The 22,722-nt window shown below is 37.5% G+C and overlaps 1 protein-coding gene and 3 long non-coding RNA genes across 4 annotated transcripts in view; all 4 read left to right on the top strand.

Annotated features, from left to right (window-relative positions):
• Positions 1-22,722, top strand: part of LOC112559955 (ADAM 17-like protease) — a 130,702-nt gene that overhangs the window by 59,307 nt on the left and 48,673 nt on the right. The window contains exons 12-15 of the mRNA XM_025231511.1: positions 11,723-11,861; positions 12,321-12,419; positions 18,337-18,342; positions 19,220-19,335. Of these exons, the coding sequence (XP_025087296.1) occupies positions 11,723-11,861; positions 12,321-12,419; positions 18,337-18,342; positions 19,220-19,335 (360 nt within the window). The remainder of the gene's footprint in view (positions 1-11,722; positions 11,862-12,320; positions 12,420-18,336; positions 18,343-19,219; positions 19,336-22,722) is intronic.
• LOC112559143 lies at positions 2,208-4,810 on the top strand. Its single transcript, XR_003098288.1, has 4 exons — positions 2,208-2,290; positions 3,897-3,985; positions 4,261-4,299; positions 4,539-4,810. It is a non-coding gene; the product is annotated as an uncharacterized LOC112559143 (long non-coding RNA).
• LOC112559154 lies at positions 6,091-7,038 on the top strand. Its single transcript, XR_003098292.1, has 3 exons — positions 6,091-6,116; positions 6,572-6,707; positions 6,996-7,038. It is a non-coding gene; the product is annotated as an uncharacterized LOC112559154 (long non-coding RNA).
• On the top strand, positions 7,038-7,899 carry LOC112559175. Its single transcript, XR_003098296.1, has 3 exons — positions 7,038-7,128; positions 7,584-7,672; positions 7,856-7,899. It is a non-coding gene; the product is annotated as an uncharacterized LOC112559175 (long non-coding RNA).

The following is a 22,722-nucleotide window of genomic DNA, read 5'->3' on the forward strand; positions in this document are numbered from 1 at the left end:
AGAAAATCATAATGTGGATATTCTAAGAGACATGTTGGTCCCATACCCTGTAGTGAAGCAAACTTCCCTTAGTTGACTCAGCACGCGGGAACAGGTACCTCACTCTATACATGGTAGGTGGAAGGTAAGGCATCAAGGGAGAGGACATAGGCACCACCCTTACTTAATGCTGGCCCCAAGAAAAGTAAGGTCTTTATCACCTTACTCCCTAACGACATGAAAAGGTCAGAGGACTACCTTTACCTTTACTAACAACTGTGCCGTAGAACAGTTAGATAATGTTATGATGAAGGTGACCACAGCTTTGATATGGGTAAAAACAATAACATAAACTGTCCAATACATAAAAGAGCTTCCTAATGAGTAACTGTAATTGTTCACCTATGCAAAATACTTCTTAAGGAGCTGAGACTGAACTGTGCTTGGTCGTCTAAATCTTTCTCTCTATATATATTTACATCATAATCTTGTCAGAATATTCATTTTGGTTTATTTCTGTCACTAAGAGTTCTACAGCTTTTGTGAATTTGATGTACATTATAAAAAAGACGGTTTAACGTCTGGGTTTGATCATACTTCAGTCACAAGAAACATTTTGGCTGGCACCCATTCATTTGTATTAAGCTCAGGTAAACGTTACTCCATGCCAACTTGTAAAAGTAACAGACACTTGAAATCATTTGTGCCATCTTCGGTCCAGCTGCTCAACCTCAGATGAAGTGTCAGTGGTGTGTGTGTGATGCTGTAGGTGCTCAAATGATTATTCTTGATGCAAGTTTGTTGTTTGTTTTATAGTATATATATAAAGTCATCATGAACGGAAAGCTGGAATATGCAGGTTCCAAAGATTTCAAAAACTGAATGTTGCAGGACAAAAAACAGAATATTACTTCTATGGCTGAAGCTAGTTTATAGCACATGTCAAAAGAAAAAAAAAGAACAACGAGAACAACTACAAAGATGAAACTTTCTTCTTCATAAGAAAATGGCTAATAAAATTGCGCCTCAAGTTCTTTCTTTCATTTATGAATCTGTGATAATATTAGTGAAAAGGACCTGTAGTTATGACTGCATGCCATGAAAACGTCCTTAAATGATCCTTATAACAGGTTTCCATCTCCTTAAATGATCCTCAGAAGGTACTTATTTTCAGTGTGGTCAGTCCCGTGTGAGCCCTACATATAGAATGGAGACTAGCATTGCCAATACTAAAGTAATAATCATTAACAATAGGAGAGCAGAGATCTTTATGAACGGGATATGGGAAGTACGTCTCGAAGAGGTAAGCAGTTTTAAGTACTTAGGAGCTACCTTCTCCAAAGACAGCAACCTGCCGAGAAGTATCTGCTTCATGATCTCGACAGCAGCAGCGGCGATGGCTAGGCTCGACAGGATCTGGCGAAGTCGTAATATTAGGTTTACTACGAAGTATAGTCTATACAAAGCCCATGTAGAGCTGATACTGACTGACGGATATGAAACGGAATCAATGATACGAAAATGATAATCCAGGCATTCTTTAGGAGGCTGTTCCTGATCTCGTACAGAGAACATAAAACCGATGACTTTGTACGAAACCCGTTACATTATAAATCTCAGTGGGTTTGTCCATGTAGCTCGCAACGATACCTTGTCAGAGTCTGTCCTTTAATGTACAATGGAGGGTGTTCAGCGTGCGGTGGCCAGGCAAGAACGTGAACGAGGGGACTGGTCGTCCTGTGCAGGATCTGCTCGCTGTGGCCCAAAATACGCGTAAGTGGAGGGCTTTGTCAGCTGCCGTGTATATCCAGACGCTCGCTCCAGCAACTGGTACGAGTCAAGGGATGAAAGACTGAGGACTGTAGGGAAAATATTTGGAAACAATGCAAAGCTCAGATGGCATTCCCCCATGTTACCTACATTAGTTAGCTAAGGTTAGTCTCGCGTATCGTGTTTCTCGGCCAGCTCATGCAGCACTCATTCTGTCTGTTACCAGCTTCTGCAGCCTGCAAGCGCTGCTGTCTGGAGGTCTTTGACAACAATACAAATGGTCCGTGTTTCCCTACGACCGAAACACTTAGACCTGGACAACTCTGCTACAACGGTGACTGCGATGAAGTGAGTCGTGCAAAGTGATTTTGTGTTGATTAATGATATCAATCTACGAAGATTGCCTTAAAAGAGCGTGAGATCGGAATCATTATTATGATTTTTTTTTTGTTGCTTTCAGAAGGAGAGTGTATTCCATCGGAAGGTTTTTTTACTGTCCGGCTATTCAAGTTCTTCAACAATTTGGATTTTGACACTCTTGGTACACGCCAGATTTTCTTCTTCGAAAATGTGAAAAACCTTCTATTGATATTTTTTTCAAATAATAGAAATTTTCTGTTCACGTGTTTAATTCTAAGTTTACTGTAAGACTTATGAAAAAGGAGTCATTAGACACTCAAATACTTATCCAGGTTACGACGCTTGTGTCTATAAAGGCTTAGCACATGGGTTGATCCCATTTAATGTCACATTTATTTTCTGCACAATCATCTGTCCTTCGTGGCTTCAGTTTCTCCCTTGTTTGTATGTGGAGGGTGTAACTGGGCAGTGATCGATCTTATCGCCATTTCTACGTGCCAGACACGTGATTGATTCCACTGATGTTGTGATATTGTGTCAACGTCAGCTGACCTTATGCAGTGTACCAAATGTCACTTATGTTGTAGTTCGTTTGTGTGTGTGTGTGTGTGTGTGAATTGCCCATGTGATTGATTAAATTGTGCTGTACTCTATTGTAATTCTCACTTTTTCGTATGCCTCCTTTCAAGTGTTTGCTGTATTCTGGATGCAGGCCAGTGAACTACTTGATGTTGTCTGAACATTTTGTTCCTTGGTCTGTTTAGTGTATCTACTTTCTATCAGGGACTGATTGTTATACCTTGCAAGTCCCCGAAGTCTTAACAGGGCTCAGTAACGTGGGTGTCCTGTTACAAACGTTTGCTATTAAAATATGATAACTGACATGGACCTGTATTCTTTTCTGCAAGTTCGCAGACCGGTGTTTCTTAAAACCATACTGAAGTGTTCTTGTTTTTTTTTAAACACAGATATGAATAGATACCTAAATAACATACTAACTCTGTAATTTGGAGCTCCTTACACAAAGTCGTTGATGAGATATTTACCTGAAGAGTGCTCGTTTTACACCTGGAATCATTTCCATGTGCCAAATCTCACTCCTGCGCTGGACAGCGGTGTCACGTTAGTTTTTAGTTAAGCCACTCGATGTGGTTTTTGTTTGTGATACACTCCAGTAAGATTCAATCAGACCAATTTCAGTTTCATTCTCCACAATAAAGCAATAGTTTTAGGGACACGAAATATTTTCTAGAGCCTTTAATGCATTAAATTATAATTATAAAAGTATAAAATATTTTTAAATGTACCTTGAGACCCCAAAAATCTAAATTATGCGATGAAGTGAAAATACTCGCCATTGATTTTACTTCTGTTTCTGCGAGAGATGATTAGATGCTGACAAAAAGTTTAGGAGAGAGGCTGAAAAAATAAAAAGAGCATTTTTCTAAACTCAGGTAGCTTTGAGTTGTCGATTGAGCAGTAGGAAAGAAGAAAATGAAGAGTCAAAACAGGAAGAAAAAGCCTCTCCTGTCGCTGGCCACCAGTTGCTACGAACGTGTCAGACATTGTACACGTATATCTTTTTGTTGCTTTTTCTTTAACGAAAAAAAACTTTCCTCGCTATTATCGTCATACTGTTACCTTGGGACTAATTAAAATCAGTTTTATTTCTGAAGACGTAGACTGTATATTTTTAAATGATAGTTTACATAGTAGAACTTCCTAGTTTAAAATTAATCTTGGATTGAAACTTTAAGAAGTAAATATTTGTGTAATCTTTTCAAAAGCGGAGACCATGAAGACTAACCTCGTCATGACTGTCGTGTTTCTGACAGCACTGTTCTGGATCCCAATCAGCTGCTGCATTTCCTGCATGGTAAGTTCTGATCCTATAAACATTCCAGCTTGTCTCACATCCAACAAATATAACAACATACTCGTAGTTGAGTTTCTTAGGCTTAGTTTTCCCTTTCACTCTCTTTTTTTATACAGAAACCATCAGCCATATTCTATTTTTCTCGTCTTATATATATAATTTTATTTTTATGCACACCACAACATTTCTTATATTAAGGTGTGTGTCTTAATACGCTCATAATAATCTTTATATTATCAATTTGGACTCATTGTGTTGTATGATCTTTTGCACAGGACAGGAAAAACAAAAAACCCGCACCTAAGAAACCGATGGTAATTGCGAAAATCTTAGTTTCATATTATCTTTTGGCTGGTCTTTGCGATAAATAAAAGAAGTATTACGAAAGACTCCCTAACGTCAATGTTAGACTGTATAATACAACAGTAAATGGAAGATACAATTAGAGCAAGACCATTTATCTTCCCGCTTTTAATGATTATTTCAATCTTTTCTTTAAACGTCTTCGTCTTCTGTAGCATGTATGAGGCAGGTAATATTTTGTTCTTTTAAGGCACGCAAAAAACCACCCACTAAAAAAATGTCTTCGTCCGTGGATCCCAAGTCTTATGAAATGAGGAATGTGAATCCGGCAGGATCTTCAGTCGATTAGGCAGGATCTTCAGTCGATCCGTCCGCACAACCGTAAGGTCCAACGCCTGCCAAACGCCAATGAAGGGATGTGGACAAGAATAAAATAAGTCCATCAGTACTGTAAGAAACAGTATTAACACGAAATATTTCAAAGTCTGGCCTAACACCGACAGACTAAATAAGACCTAAAATATTTTTGTCTTATCGGATGAAAGACTATTACTTTTTAAAATATCACAAGCACACACCGAAGAATATAACATTTCTTAAATTACATATTTAAGACTTGTTTCTATAACTTAACACTGTTTTAAAGAAGCAAATTAAATACAATGCTTTTAAACAAGCCGCTAGGAAACATGTACTGACAAGGCTGAAAGTAATCATCGAGTTTTATCTCAAAAAAAAAATTAGTTTTAAAGTTTAAAATTGTTTTTGTGCACAGCGTTTCTATGAAATGGATTATCTAAATAGGTTTAATGCCTTTCTTTTTATTAGTATTAGCTCGTTTCAGTTTGACTTGTTTCGTTGGACTGTATTTAAAAACAATTCTAGCTAGTGTTCGTACACATGGCGCTGGACACTGAACTATTTCAAAGTCAGAAGTATATCTATATCTATATATTCCCACAGACAGATAAGAAAACTACATTTTCAATAGCTTCAATAGCTCATTGTGATATATTTGAAATTCGTTATTTAGTAGTTAAGACGGATTTAAAATGTTTCTTTATTCAGAAAAGGAAATAAAACATTTTTAAAGGAAACGCAAATATTAAGATTTTTGTGTGTGGAAAAATGATCATCCTGCTAATAGTTAAGCGCAGTAACGGACAATGGAAGATTTTTTGACATTTTCTGACGTTGACATCTTGTAAAGTAAGTAAACTCAAACTGAGACATGAGCTGACGACACTCATTACTGAAATGAGCAGTTAACGAAACACTGACGTTAAAATAAAATATAGCTTGCAAAAGAATTCAGTAGCTTCCTGTTGGTTTTATGTCTGAGCAGACAGAGATAGGTGCCTCAGTAACATGTCCAAACCACCTTGCATGTATAGTCAGGCATAAGGACCGACATTTGCAGTCATCAACCGTCCACGATAAGAAGAAACGAGTTTGTTTCCCCAAAGTCTACATTTAGTATTAGTACGAAACTAAAACTCACAGCTCTGATTTTCCTTCACTAGATGACGTCATTTTTGGGACGTTTCTATCGAGCAGACGATGATGTATGTATATTTCCCAAACCCGGAGATCATGAAATTTAAACTGTGTGTGGAATTAAGTTTCTAGCATTTAATTAGTTGCCTGTAAATACAAGTTTTCTTTTTCTCTCTTACAGTGAATACAGATACTAAAATTATTGTGAACGACTCAACGACACGATTGCCGGTCAAAGATGGTTTGTTCTTTGAAACTTTTGATTTTACTTCAGTCCGTCGTTCTACACAAAGTGATTGCGATGGAAAAAGAAAATTACAAGTAGAAGAAAGTAAGTTGTGTGATTTGAAATACACACTAGTTGTCAAGTTATAACTTCACTGACACAAACACAGTTATTATTACAATCTAAGTCATTTTAATTAATGCTTTGATTTAAAATCTCTGGCCTAGGGTTCATGTCGCTGACCTCACTATTTCGAATAAATACACGGTTCAGTTGAAACAGATCTAAGTTTTACATCTTATAGCTATTGTTTGGATATCATTTGTTTTGCCCATGTTTAAAAGAACAAAAATGTTATGTTGACTCGTCACTCAAGGAGTTGCTAGAAAATGTTCAAAAGAAGAATCTGTAAATAATGAAATGATGTTTAATGTTATAAGGGGTAGGATAGGAGCAGACAATTCTTGTTTGATTCTATGCCTGCTCCTGTTACTACTCGCACACATAGAGGAGGGAATATGAGTAAACATCTTCTTTGATGAAATTGATTTGTAAAACAGATAATCTACACAAACAGCTGTTTCACTACGAGACCTTGAAGAAGTCGGATATTTCTCTGCACGTCCGCCACCATCGGGATGTTGACACTGGACACGTAACGGCCAGAACTTACGTCACGTTCTTCACACTAGGAATGTGAGAGACAAGTTACTAACATATATTTGTATTTGGAAAATATGTAACACATGCCAGGAAATTGTCACGCTGAGAAATATTATGATCAATGGAGAAAATGTGTGAAGTAGTTTTTAATAGTTACAAAGATCTATTTTGATGATGTAAATTAGCGTGTCTGTGAGTTATTAGCGACCTCTCTATGTGTGCAACGAACAAAAGCAGTTTATCTTTAATTATTGGCTAAATAAGAAAAAAATTAAGAAAATCTTTTAAGCCGAGAGATGAAAGCAATTCTGTTTTTCTCAGGAACTTCAGTATGGTTTTAAAGGCAGGCTCTCCTGTAGTGGCCCTGGACTTAGAGCCTATACTGTAGACAGGAACGGCAAGTATGAGCCCCTTCATGTAGACTCCAACGATTTCCTCACAGGACATTTACAAGGTTTGCTTTTTTTGTTGTATTTGTAAAACTGCCTTGAATCGTCTCTGAAACTAGTAGAGTAAATATTGTTTGGTTACAGTATACCACTATTGCATTACAAAACTCAAACACAGTAACTGTGTAAAATATCTGAATCTCGTTTGTTGGTTTTGTGTGATATTTTTTCCAGTTTGTATTTACTGCATTTTTTAATGCCCTCTTGTCGTTTCTTGCGATACTTTAGTTTCTTTGTTTGTGATATATGCCTTGAACCATATGGCTATCCCTCTTCAGAGGTGAGATGGATATAAACACTGAGTGGAGCATATGGAAATAAAGGATAAAAAGTTGCCCATTGTTACAATGCGTGAGAGATTCATGATTCGTGGGATATAGGAAATTATCTTACAAACAGAAACAGGTCGCATGAAATTTTTTAAACACTGAAGAATGATTTTCCCATTTTTTTTCTTCAGAGAATGAATCTATGCATGTGTATGCTCATTATGAGGAGGACGTTCTCTGCACAACAGTTTATTTCCCAAATGAAATTTACTTTACTGAGGTACTATTTGTAATAACTATTTGATGAAGAATGAAGTTTATAGTTGTAAATGACTAATCATTTGTTCTGTTGTTCATTTTGTTTTCTTGCATTCGCTTTTTAACCGAGAAATATTCCCACAAATATGATCAAAATCTTAAGTATAAAATTACATTTATTTACTTGTTCATTTGTTTTCACCAGCCGTCGTGGAGACACCTCCCTTCATCAAGTGGGTGGGATCTGATTAGCTTACAGGCTTTCTGATGTCAACTGGAATCATACGGGTCCTTTTTCCGATCCAATAACATTACTGTATGTAGCTTTCTATAACAATGATTAACAGAGATGATTAACAATGATTTGCCATAATTTAACTTTGGTGGAAAGATTCATTCGTTTTGAATTAATTTTCATGTATTTTTTGAGAAGATTACATCTACGTTTCTTATTCATAATGTATAAGTAATTGTTTTAACAAATTTATAATTAATTTATTAATAATGAAAAGATTCAATAGAAATGCTCTAGTGCGGCTTCGATTTGGAATTTCAGGCATTGTGTCACATACCTTCAGATAATCTGACGATAATCTGAGTAAGACACGAACTGTTGTGTCATATCAATTGAAAGAATGAATTACATTTCTATAATGCTGTTAACATCTAATAGATCTCTAAAATACATTCATTCCAAAAACGTGTTACAAATTAAATTTTAAATTTAAACAATCGATGCTGATGTCAACAGCAAATGAGATAAAATTGTGTAATATGCCAATCTTTTATATCTAAAGGCAAAGAGCAGAAATACTATCAAAGATTCCACACTAAAACATATTCTTCATCCACTATTGTGTATTATATATTTTCCCTGTAATATGTTGTTTATCAGTCTTTCTGAATAGGCTCAAGGGCCTTACAAATCAACTGTCCGTATTCGTATTAATAATAAACGGATGTAGAGAGCTACGATTGAAGGTCCTACAGATATAATCTGTTAAACTTCTGACGAACCATTCATCTTTGCTTACAGCCAACGACCGTCTTTCAGACGAGTCAGTTTCAAGCGACGAGCAGCATCAGAGATGTAAGTGATGACATCATAGTTTACTCGTAAACATTTTAGGCAGTAATTTCCATTTCTAAGCCAAATATTTCTCTACAAGAAGGAAAAGAGAACTAGGTCTTACTGAATATGCACGATTTTTCCGAATGTAATTTATTATCGGTGTAATCATAGTAGGAATCGAAGATAGTTATAATATATGAAGATAAGTTGCTAACCTAACAAACACAAACCATTGTGAAATTTATAACATTTTTTTAAGAATCAGGGCAATAGCAAAAAATACACCAGTTATTTACATAATCAAAACAATTAAGAGAATTACATAATTAATTTTCTGCAGTCAGCAGAATCAGACAAAAACGACAGAGATAATGGCTTCAATAAAAGGTGTTCCTTACGACTGGTTGCCGACTATTCGTTTTATAGCCAGTATGCCAAGTCTAGTGCTTCTGAAGCTATAAAGATAATGGTAAGTAAATTGAACACTCTGGTTGTTGATTGCACGGATTAGGCTGATACACATGGTGGTGATACTGTTGTAAATGTGGTACGAACAATTTTAACTGTCCTTTGAATTCTGTCGTCGTTTCGTTCATGAAGCTTTTCTTTAAAACTTCTACTGAAACAAGGTACTGTTCTTAATACAAACCATTCAGTTTAATACAAAACCTTTCAAATTTCAGAGAAGGCACTTGAATGCATGAGTAAAAAAGAAAAGTGAAATAGCTAAACATTTAATCGAATTTTGTCTGGATTTATGGAAGAACAGAAGCACTAGTGTATATTTTGTCTCGTAAAAGCCGCTTGAAAAACGCATTTCACGGTCCAAGTCATTATAATGCAGTGCAACACAGCTATAAGCTGGCAATCTACATAGGACTTAAAAGTGTAGTTTTAAATGATGTGTATTTTTATGTGAATGTAAGGAAATGCTCGCACATTGATATATAAAACATAAAATATTGTCGCAGGTGAGCTCTATTGAAGAGGCGAACCGAATATACACCCATACAGAGTGGAAAATAGCGGATAGCCTTGGCTGGGGCTTTGTGATCAAACAGGTTTAAATGACATAATTTTCTGCACTTTCGTATCTATCCGCAGTTTCTTTATGGGTCTTTAAAATCCTCTGTTGTAGATGATGCCAAAGAGTTGTCTGGGGTCATATTTTTTTTTTAGAAATAAACATTTATTCTCCATTAACACATTAAATGACAAAATCATCCAAATCATATTCCTTGAAATATAACAAACATACATAACAATATCACAAACATTAAATAGTGCCAGACATTTTTGTCCCCGACAATTTATGAGTCATTTCAATATACTATTCCTCATATAATATTCTTCATTTACCCATTAATCATATAGCATATTCTATGTTTAAGCTATTCACTCCATTGCACTATACCATATATAACAATATAAAAGACATATAAGGTAGTGTATGTCAACATGTATAAAAGTCTCGTCACTGCTTAAGTTTTGGTCAATAAGTTGAATAAAAGGAAGCCAATGTTTTACAACTTTTTCTTCTTTCATTTCCAGACGTGCATTAAAAATTTCAATTTTATATCTATGTTGCAGTATCTGAATGAATGGTTTCAACTGAGGTGTGGTTTTTTTGAATCTGCAAGCGTATATGTATGATTTAGCAAGCAGTAAGATTAAATCCAGTACATCATCTGTCTTAAAGTTATTGCTGCAACCAAATAAAACCAGGTGTTCGCTTAAAATCATCCTTGTCATAATCCCACATTTGTTTGACACATAATTTTGAAAGTTTTGCCAGAAATCTTGAACCCATTAACATTTCCAAAAAATATGTTGAATGTTTTCTTTTTCACATCTACAATAGTCACAAAAATCATCCTTCTCTAGACCCATATTAAATAAAGCTATTTTTTGTCCCCAGTATTCAGTGCAGGACTCTGATTTGGAGCCATTTTAATTTAATCTCTTTAATCTTGGCTACTTTCCTGAATATAATATGCCAATCAACATTTCTATTTAGTCTTGTGTCTCCATTTGGGGTCATATTTTGATCAGAAAGGTCAAATAGAGATGGAATCAATCGACTAGCTCAGAAGTATTCATCCTTGTCTTCTTTGAGCAAAGCACATTTATATGCTATCTAATCTTGTGCCACATATTTTCACCTGTTTTATAAGACTAAACACAGTTCTACACTCAGTCGTATCTGTCGCTAAACACTAATAAAACCTGTATTATGTTTCAGGTTCTGGTTCACACGGAATACTCAACCGGGCCAAGCAGAGGACCATTCAGCTATAATTATGAAGTGGATCATTGGAATACATCAGATAAACTTGATGTAAGTATATCTGAACTACGTAACCTTTCAAGTACTTCTATCATTCGTGATTCGTTTCTGTGTGATTCGTTTTCTTTTATCTACCGAAATATTACGATTTCAGCAAATATGGAGCTGACAAACATCTGTTTGCAGTCTACATTTAGGTACAGAGATGTAGAAACTAGTAGGACAGATGTCTCTAATCCTAATTTTTCTTCTGCTTCTTTTACATGTATGATCTAGACCCTATAAACAGGATGAGACAAAGACAAAAGCTGCCTTCTCAAATTTAGAAATTTACATTTTGATGAAAGGACAATAAGACCGTAAGAAGCTGGTAGAATGGCTGACTTTTGAAATAGTAAGGTCTGTATGTCTTAAGTATGCAGACAGACTGGTATACGGTAGTGTGCTTAGCTGTTTGGAGGATGGAGTGAAAAGGGAACATCGGAGTAACAAAGCAGAAAAATTGTGGAAAATGTCAGGTAGTTTATACATGTATGACTGATGGTGGCAGTAGAATAGATTCTATTGACATGACAGGACATTCTCAACTGGACGTGTTTTAGTAACGCATCCTGACACTAACTGACAAGACACAACACACAGACTTTGTTTACGCTTTGAAATGTGTTTCATGTGTGATTTTTTAACATCGTTTGTCTCCATATTTCTATCAGGCTTTCAGTCGTCACAGGGACATCATGCAGTTCTGCGCAGCGCACTTGTTTACACACACTCTTTTCATGAACAGTCGTGGGAGTCTTGGCTTAGCATACCTAGGCAATCAGTTTGGGGCTGGAGGAATATGTTCAAGACGTGAGTACCAGTGTGTATAACAGAGCAGTACCGAGTGCCAGTGTGCGCCATTTGTGTGCATGTGATCACGTGCTTGCGTTCTGCGTGAGCAGACGTAGTGTTGAGTGGTTCTGCCACCTGGACTTACATAAATGTTAATGCTGTTGTTGCTTAGCTAATGATAATCCACATTAGTTTATATTGCTTCCTTAGAAACAGTTCGCTTGTTTTAGGACACTGTAATAATTGTAAAGCTTGACAGAAATCTGCAGTAAGCACGATGAGAGAAAACCGTTTGAAATTACATACTGTGCTTCTTTTTTGTTTTCATTGTTTTAGTCTTCTTTCATTACTACTTAAACGGAGTGCTTATAATTGCTAATACAGTTCTTATGTTAAGAGTTATTTCTGTTAACACAAAGAGTGACACGGAAGCGTTTAACACAAGTAAATTAAAAGCTCTTTATTTGTTATTTACAGCAATGGATGACATGTATACTAGAACGGGCTGGACGACTTCTGTGTACGGTGACAATTATACTATTCTTGGGATACTTCATAAGTTGATCACAGCTCACGGTAATGCTAACTGTCGGTAGATAATACTTCTAGTGAAAGACAATAATGTGGGTGTCAGTAGACGAACTAAATTACTCAAGGAAAATAATGACATCGACAATCTCACTCACTCCCTTCTACCTATCTATACTTATATTTACAGGTATATAAATACACGAATACTATGATAAATACACTGTTGTACACTTGTATGACAACATGATAGAGATTGCAGTCGAGTCGTTTTGGTAGACTATGTACTGTCACTTATAGTCAGATCTGTGACAGAACAGAAAATGAAATATCAAATCAAATCAAATCAAATCAGACTTTATTGTCTGTAGAGGAGACCCAAGACAGAAATTTTTCTTTTGCTCCCATGGGCAGGATACATACTCATACAGATATTTAACACACACAGTTAGGAGTAAAGATACATCATCATGGTAGTTTTGATCTCCGTCAAATGGTCAATGAAATTTCAAAGCTTTATATTTCTGTTTCTTAAAGAAAATGCGTTGGCATTGCAGATTGCAACGAAATGTCTGAACTGCATTTTCTACATCCTCCTAGTAATTTGTCAGCTGATACTACTATCTGTTCATTCCCTGTAGGCAAACAACATTACAAATTGTCATCTATGTCATCTATTGGCCTTTGACAGAAATCCCTGCATTTCATTAATTATTTAGATTGAGCGCAGAGAGCTCGTCTTGTTTGTTTGGAAGGGAGCACACATTCAACAAGGTGATGGCTGATGATGGATGTCAGCACCCTCTTCTCTTCAGTCTGTGTGTGATTCCTCCTGAGTCCTTGTGCCTTTATTTTGGATGGTGATGGCTGCCGGCACGAAGTACCTCTGGTAGGAGGTGACTATACCAGTCAGCGATGTTAAATGAGAGGATGCTCTTAATAGACCTATAGTCTCCAGCACCTCAGAGCTGACATTGAAGAGTCTCCACAGAAGGTACAACCGTTGCTGGGCCTTTTTGTACACTTGGTTCACGTGATCATTAAAGGAGAGCCTCCCGTCGATCACTGTACCAAGGTACCTGAATACAACAGCTCTCTGCACCTGCTGTCCCTTGATTTGGATTGGTATGGAGAGAGGGGTTGTGCCATCTCTTTCTTAGTATGCTCTTCCAAAGGCCATCTCCTCCGTTTTTTCAACGTTCAGCTCCAGAAAGCTGCGGTCAAACCACTCCTCCAGTTCCCCCACGCAGGCCAGGTACTGTGACAGGGACTACTCGTCTTTCAGGCCGCCCACAAGGGCATATTTCACAAGTTTGAGAATAGCACTATTAATAGTAATCTCATTTGTATATACAGAGAACAGGATGGGGGAAAGCACACATCCCTGAGGGGTACCCGTGTTGAGGATGTATGAGAGTCAAGGGAGAGCTGGAAAAGTCTGGTAAAAACACCACTTAGCTGACTAGCACATTCTTTGAGTACCTTGCCTCTCACTTGGTCAGGTCCAGGGGCTTTACGCGGGTTCACATAAGAGAGAATTCTGACAACATCTCCCTCACAGATTGTGACAGTGGCTGCCGACAGTGAAGAACAAATATTTGCTGCTTCATTGCTGAAGTGTCTCACATCAAACTGCGCATCGATCAAACCCTAGGGGTTCGGCGAGTCGTTCTCAGGGATTCGGCGGAGCCTCCGTGATGGGGATCAAGACACACCCGCAATTCGTGATGACACTAAAGAAGGGTTCGGTGAATGTGCGTATGAAACTTGTGGGTTCGGTACCTCAAACAAGGTTAAGAACCACTGTCATAATACATAGTGTTGGTGGCTTTTCACGTTTAAGGAGCTGTCTGTATGTGGGTAGCAGATGAACAATGTTGTGGTCCGATCTGCCCAGTGGCGGCCGGCACTTTGAAACATAAGCGGCCGGCACATTACCGAAACAGCTGTCTAGAGTTCTGTCGAGGCGGGTGGGACACGTGACGTATTGATGGAGACAGGGGAGCAGCTTACTGACATCACAGCGGTTGAAGTCACCGAGCGAAAATAAGGGCTGATCAACTGATCTTGTTGTCGCTCGATTATATGTGTCTGCAATGTGCTCAGCTGCGAGGTTGAAGTCAGGGCCGGGCACATAGACGAGGACCACAGTGATTTGGCCGAATTCACGAGGTAAATAATGCGGCCTGTAGGACACTGTCAGTATCTCATACTAGTCTGTTCTGTGTGTAGTTCTGTGTGTAGTTCGTGGCCCATTTCTCATTTGCAAGCATACACAAGCCTCTCCCTACATGCGTATTTGTCGCTTGTGCATTCCTGTCAAATCGAATCGTTGTGTCTCCTTCTAGTCCGAATGTCTCCTCATGTGTTAACCATATCTCTGTGAAGCAGAAGAGGTGATGATGATGATGATGTAGTTTTATAGCGCGCTAGTATCCGCATCACAAAGATGCGCTCAATGCGCGGTGATCCCAGCAGCCACCAAACTGCAGGTCAAATGAAAACTTCAAAAAAGTTTAAACAAGTGAGTCTTAAGATTTTTCTTGAAAGATCCAAAACTATCAGACTCCTTGGTCGAGAGGGGAAGCGAGTTCCACAAAAGCGGGGCTACATTGGAGAAGGATCTGAAACCCGCAGTCTTCTTGTTAGCATTCCCTGACTGAACACTCGGTCGTTCAAGTCTGAAGTGTGCTGCTGAACGAAGGTTCCGCTGGGGTTGGTAACAGCGAATGAGTTCTTGCAGATAGACAGGCGCAAGGTGATGAAGACAGCTGTAAACTATGACAGAAGATCTTTATTGGCGCCTACATCAGAGAAATACATCATCGTAACAGGCAGCCAGGATCACCTCACATAACAATAAATACATATTCGAATTTTTTCAGTTTAAAACAATTTTGCTGCAAGTGTGAGATTATAAAGTATATTTTAAAGATGCTAATCTCCTTAAGGTAGTCTTCGACAACTGTGTAGGCGACATGGATACGGGTTTTAAAATTATCTGCTGGACTCAGGTCTACTTGCTTCACCACCCTGAGAGGTCACAGCGTCGGTAGTCCCCATCAAATTTAATGAGCGCAGTTCTTCCTGTTTGTTGTGAAGGGAGCGCACATTCGACAGGGTGATGGTTGGCAATTGATGTCGGCACCCTCTTCTCTTCAGTCTGTGTTTGATTTCTCCTCTAGATCCTCTCAGTTTCTTTTTTCTGTTCCCGCCCTTTGTCGGAATGTCACTTGAATTCAAATCAGGGGCCTGTGTGGTCTTCTGCGCAGCGATAGCAGAAATTTTCGATTGTAAATCAGCATGACATCAGCCATGCTAACCGATCGAAGTTTGAAAACACCTTTAGTTATAGTCGGATCTGTGGAAGAATGTAAACAAATGCAAAAACAAATTAGACTAGAATACTCGCATCAAAGCGCTGACAACGTCGTGCGACACGTCGCACAGACAACTACCACATTTAATTCATAACAAAATCTCTCTTCAAAGAAGATTCGTGTGATTCTGATGCAGTTTTTAAAGCTGTCCCTACGGGAACTATGACAGAAGATAACAGTTGTATTGAAGCAATGACAGAAAGAAATGACAGTCCCGATGATAATAGTTGGACCAATGCTCCAATCACTATAGAAGAAGTGAAACGTGCTATTTAATTAACTTATTGAAGACATCTAGGCTAGAGGGCAGTTTGACCCACTGGGACTGATAATTTTTCCCTTTTCCAAAAATTAAAAAAAAATAACTAAAGGAGATAGAAGAATAATTCAAACTGATAATGATAGATAAAAATGTGTAGAAAAGGAATACTCTACCCGAAAATTGCTTGAGAGCTCACTTTTATAATTGTAATCCATACAGAATCGGGTAGATGAAGTAAAGTTTTTCAAGTTTTTCAAGCAAGTGTTTACACAGGTTGTCATCTCACAAGAAGTTAGACTGATAGAAACAGAGTTTGATGTTTGAAAACAAAGACAAAATGCACACACGTTGTTGTCCATAGAATTTCGGAAATGATTCCAGACCTCTGAAAAAATCGTTGAACAAGTCCCACATTTTTTGTATATTGTCTCGTCATTTTTGCTAGTGGAAAGTAACGTGTACTCTGGGAAATTAACGTAATTTTCGTTCAAACAGGCTTCCCTCCCTTTCAAAGGGACGTAACTAATCAATTTTTTTTAACTAAACAAGCGCTCGAAAAAAATGTTCATGCAACGGTAATGACAATTTGTTAAACGAAAGTTGTCTGAACGGAACGGTTAACAGAATCCGCTTCGTGCACAAGAATCACATGAATCTATGAAGGCTGTATATACTGTTGTTTTTTTTTTTATCACAGACATTGTAGTGCTCGAAGCCTTCTTGAATCCGCCTTGCTCTTCCCCAACCGGATTATTTAATTCCATCCACCTGTTAATCCTTCTATTTAGAATAGAACTATAGACTTTACTACGAGCATTCTCTATAGCAGGGGTGGGCAATGAATTTTCCCAAGGGGCCGCATGAGAAACTGGCCGGACTAATATAGTTAACTCAGTTTTACCCAATACTGTATATAAAGTATATATATATGCTGGTGGACGGGCCAGCGGGCGGGCCGGTCAGAGACAGCCTTTGCCCAGGTCTGCTCTATAGTTGTCTGGCAGATTAGTATCGTCTTTAATGTAGTGAGTAAATAATAGCTTCTGTTTATTCACTTTGAAAGAGACTATAGTGAAACAAGTAATTCAAGTAGGCAACTAAAAAAGAAGTTATGTTAGTTAAATGCTGTAAAATATACACCAATCGTGTCATAAGAGCCTGCTGCGCTTTTCTGAAGTAGGTATTGTTTTTGGCATATTCTATATAAACAGGTATTAATAGGAAACTTGTAGGCGCGTGTTCGAGTAAGAACTGATTTAACAATGTGTCTTGAGTCCTCGTGGTGCCAAACAATCCGATGCTGCAGCCCAATACTATTTTCAATATTTATAAATGAGCTGAAAGTAACATCAGGAATAAGGGACGGCATAGTATTCAACTTTCCCCCGATCTTATGCAACTATATATTTTACTTTTCGCTAGTGCTGTTACCGTGTTTTCTGACACGACTGGTAGGTTTACAAAACCACTTAAATAAATATTGTGAACAGTAAGTTCAAATATTTGGAACTTGAGGTACAATTTGATAAATTGAATATAGTGCTCTATAGAATATAGTGATCTATATGGTTTTTTTTCAAAATATCAAGAGTGGTTTTTGGAAAAGAAAAGCTAGGCATTGTCGACACTTAATGAAGTGATTGCTAGGTGTCACCCCACGAACCGCATGCAAATGCCCTAGTTACTGACGAGTGTAGACGGTATCCTCTCTCTCTCTATGTGTATATACCCTAATACAAAATGAATTAGCGACTGGGCACAAATAGTGCAGCTCCCCTAAAATCGTTTACCTAGAAAAGCACTTGAAAACATCTCTTGTTTATTAAGGTATGAGAAATTGCCATAAGAGCTGTACTATAAATACAGGAGATCTGTGCTAATAATTATTAAGTTTTGTAACCCCTTTATCTGGGACGAGCAAAACTGGGACAATAAACAATATTATTCACTTATACAAACTGCTCGCACACTTAGAAACATTGATGTTTAGCTTATAGAATTTCAGCAAATATGTCACGAGAACTTTAGTCAAAACGAGCTCTAAAAGGAGACACTATATTATGCTAACTCAAAGAAGTTTATTAACTCATTGGTAGTCTTCTTTCAGTCCAATATTGCCATTTCATTACATTTTATGTGTTTTAGTAAATAAAAAATGTTTTCATTATATTATAATTTAAATTTCGTACAGGTTTTTTGTGGTCGATCTCCTTTCTGTTATTAAGGACACATTACAATTTGTGATAGAGTGTACATCATGAAAATTTTCTCTGTTCATGCTGACGCCTCCTTCTACCCTTCTACTGGATTTGCGACTGTCAAGAGCTTGGTGAGCAATATGATGCATGACACAAACAAACTGGAATGATGTGATAGCGAAAAATTATAGTCTTATGCTAAAACATAATGTGGTATACGTGTTTTGTTAATCTTGAGTAGTAGAAAGCATGATCTCGTAAAGCGTGATTACATTGACATCTGACAAAAAATTATGAACTTTCTTTTTGGCGAGGTTCATATTGACCTTTGAAGAGAACGTCGTCTTTAAAAGTTCTTTTAAAGCTTCAGGCTTAATATAAAAAGCTGAATCGCTGTCGATCATTTTGGACATTGTCGTTTTAGTCATGTCTGGGTTGGTGGCAGGAGGTCGATATGACTGGGGCGAGATGGGTTGTGGCTGACCTACTGTCTCTGCTTTCTCTTTGTTTTCCAGATAAAATCACCCTATTGTGCTTAATTAATGACCTTTTGCAGAAATTACGTTCTTGTAAAAAATATGATTTTTGTGAAGGATCGTTTGTGCACTGTTGTAACTTTTTTGCATAAAAGACGCTTAAATTATAAATAATGCATTTGATGCGTTGTCTACCAGTTTACACGTATGGATGGAGTGCTATTTCCTGGAAAGTGAATGCCCTTACAAATCTTTAACATAACAATGGCGAAATATGACAAAGAAAATCATTATGATAAGGATTTCATAATTATTTTTTCCAACAATTAAATAAATGAACCTCAATTTCCAGGTGTTGGAAGTCAGGGTTCGTGGAATGAAAGTAGACAGGTTGAGTTTCCCTCCGTTGAAGACCTTCCTAGTTATGATTTGATTTTGGTTTTACTGTAGTATTTAGGTAAGTATAGTGCTCTGAGTGAGTACAGTCCTACAACAATACGAGTGGTAACATTTCTACTTACTGCTGAGACAGGGCACAACTGGGGTTCTCCACACGATCCAGAAGGCGAATGTTCTCCTAGCGACCAAGAAGGTGGTCGCTACATCATGTACCCGTCCGCACCACCACAAATCCAGATCAACAGCATGGTACGTATATAGGTTATGTTTATGTCTGTTTTAATGTGTTATTATTGGTTATATATTTTGTAGTTCACCAGTGAGCTGACTAGACGTCATATCCACTTATTAAATGTGGTTTGTGCCCAAAACCTCCTATTACCAAGAAATTGCTTTATTTAAATGTTGCTGACATAACTAATAAATAAATAACCCCATGCAGCGCTTGATTTAGCAGCACAAGTAAATGGGAAATATCTGGGTTCCCTGTTATTAAGTATGAGTAGGGGCATATGCCTTTTCCACTAGAGAGCCAGATCAACAGAGTAAAATAGCTGTTACCGGGTTTCATGCCTTTTTCTATCTCTAAATGTTATACGAGCAAAATTGCTCTGACTCCACCATATATCAACTGTGATAACGTGACAGCTAATGGAAACAGCAAGAATGGTGAAGAAAAGTGAAGGAAATTCCTCGAGGAGGCGTGGTTACGAGGAAAACGGAAAATACGTTGAGTACACACGAAATATGTGGCTATGTTCACCAAAGTTTTTAAAGGATGGTTATACATAAATGAAGAAATTTTGGTTACTTATATTTAAAGGGACTTAAAGGCTGAACGTCGTGTTCTTCTCACTCCTCTGGTTTCCATCCCATATAGGAATAAAGGGAAATGAAGAGGCTGATAATTTTGCTAAGTTTTCAACAAGACAGTCACCCACCTAGGCATAACTATTTCACAACCGTGAGAAGAATGGCCATAAAACCATCAATAAAAATAAGGTTTCAAGAGACTGATGTCCCTCTCCTAACTGGATGGAGAAAACTAGCTCTTTACCGTTTTTGTTTTGTTTTTTTTTTTTTTGTCAATGGATCTGTTCGCTTTTTAACGTATTTAACCGATCTGTGATATTTGTTGTGTCGTTCTCATCTGTTCTGGATTGTTCCTCATTGCTTGTGCTGCATCGTTTCATCCAATCAATATTTTCATTCACCGACGGATTCTGTGTACTGTTCTTCGCTTCCATCTTGTTTTAGGTTTTTGACTTAACAGGATTATAAAACTTCTTTATTGACACTTACACTTTTTCGACGTTTGAAACCATGTAAACCATGCTGCTTTTGATTGTTTGATTGACGGACCATGCGGGTTGCTACTTGTGAAGTTTAGATCTTTGATATCTGCGCCTTATTGATATCGTCTGGTATAAGATATTTATCCTGTTTACTCCTTCACAATCACAACAAGCACAAGCCGTCACCTTGCCAACCTACACTGCCCTTGAATTTCTTGAGGGATGGAGAAGCACAGCGTGTCCACTGTTTGCCTTGAATCTTCGACTCAGGTTCGAAGTGATGAACCAAGGTTTCATCTTGAGTTACTGATCTGCAGTGGAAATTCTCATGATGACAATGTCATGGAAATAACCTGACGTTGGTGGATTCCATTGTTAATGACTGTGGAGCGGGTGGCGAAGTCACTATCATGCCTTACCTGTGATGCCTACATGGAGATTACCTTCAGTAGCAACGCCTTGTGGACAACATGTGGCTTGTGCTAAATCAGTTTATTAAACCTTTTGTACACGAGCACTACCGCAGCACACTAAATTCCCCGCAGCACTGTGTCACAAACCTGCTGCGCTATACTTTTCTTTATGGTTTTTTTTTTAAGCTAGGAAGGGGATAGGGAAAAATAATTGGCTGGGGGAGGTTGAAAGACACCAATTACTGCGGCTGTCAGTGTCAACAGCCTGAGGCCGGCGCGCCAAACAGGGATGGCCGGCGGTCACATGACATACAGTTTACATTGACATTGCGCTAGGCGCCCCCTATATAAAACAAGCTTTTAGAATATGTTCCAGTCATTTTAACAAGTGTAATGAAAGCCCCCACAAAATTTCAAAATCATCATCGCTAGTAATATCAGTAAGTACCGATCATCTTTAGTACACATTACGTAATAGCTTCATCATTTCTCTGTTCATGCTTGTTATTTTCCCTAAAAGACCTGACAACAAGGATGCCGCCGCTCAGATAGCAGACAGCTACAACAAGGCCTTCCATAGATCAACTGACCAGGCTGTATTTATAGGGGTTTTTTTTTCGGAGCTCCCAACAAAGAAAAATTTCTGTCTCTTGCGACTATAGACAATAAAGATATCTTGTATCTTGTATCTTGTAAAAGACCATTACAGAGAGAAACATGATCTCCACTAAATCACCTAAGGTCTTGTCCATCATTAAATTTGCTCTTTATCCTCCTACCAGATTCAAGTTACTAGAAGTAAATAAAAATATGATATATGCATCGAGCCAGCTGAAGCAATTTCCAGCATACCAGCAGAAAAGACAAACATGCCTACATGTAAAGACAGACACTGGCTATTAAAATTTATATCTGCTTAGTGAACAGATTACAATGAGAATTGTGGCTAAAGCATGATAATGTAAACACTTTTCTGTCAATAGTAATCCTATTAATACTGTTACTTTTTATCCTCTCACTTGCTTAATGAGAAATAACTATAGAAGAAACATTTCTCTATTAATCATCTGCAAAGGACTACAGCTTGCAAATCATCGAGTGCAATCTAATTTAAGTACCTATTACGACAGTTTTTCTTTTCTGCTTTCACTTGTACAAAACACACCCACAATCCGCATTATATACACTTCATCAAAAAACTAATTCATGACCATAATATTGTGTTTTCACTTATGTTAGCTTAGTTCTCTAACTGTAAGGTCTACATAACCTTCAGACAACTCTTTATTTATCTAATCTTTTTTACGGATAAAATTATTACATTCGACATTTTGCGTTTTATTCGCTGTTTTGTGATGGTGCAATCGACGGCAAGATCAAACATAGAAGCACTCGACATCCTTACTGCACCACACCTTCCTCGTTTCCTACTACACAGATAAGCCACCCGCCACTTAGTTTTGGGCTCATATACCACATATGTGTTCATTAGCATAGCAATTTGTATGTTGCATGTGATATTTTAATGTTTGTATGTTGTATGTCCTGTAAAAATCAAAACTGTGGCATTAGTTCAGTAATTTGTGTTTCCTTGCTCTGATATTTTTAATGACTAAAAATGTGCCTGTTATCAAAAGTTTTGAAATGAAGACATTAGAATTGCACGATATCATTGTAATAATAATTGTTGATTAATTGAATGCAGTATTTAGTATTTACTTAAATATTATTTGATTTCTTCAGACCATAATCTGTGTTTAGGTTCAAAACCCTTTTCTAAAACCGGTTCCCAGTCACTTAATCCCCAGACACTTCATCCCCGACACTTCATCCCCGACACTTCATCCCTAAACTAAATCCTTAACTATAAAAATTATGAAGTCAGAGAAAAATTTAATTGAAATTCAAATTCAAATCATGCTATTAAC

This window comes from Pomacea canaliculata, linkage group LG1 (genome assembly GCF_003073045.1).
Source record: "Pomacea canaliculata isolate SZHN2017 linkage group LG1, ASM307304v1, whole genome shotgun sequence".
NCBI classification, from domain to species: domain Eukaryota; kingdom Metazoa; phylum Mollusca; class Gastropoda; order Architaenioglossa; family Ampullariidae; genus Pomacea; species Pomacea canaliculata.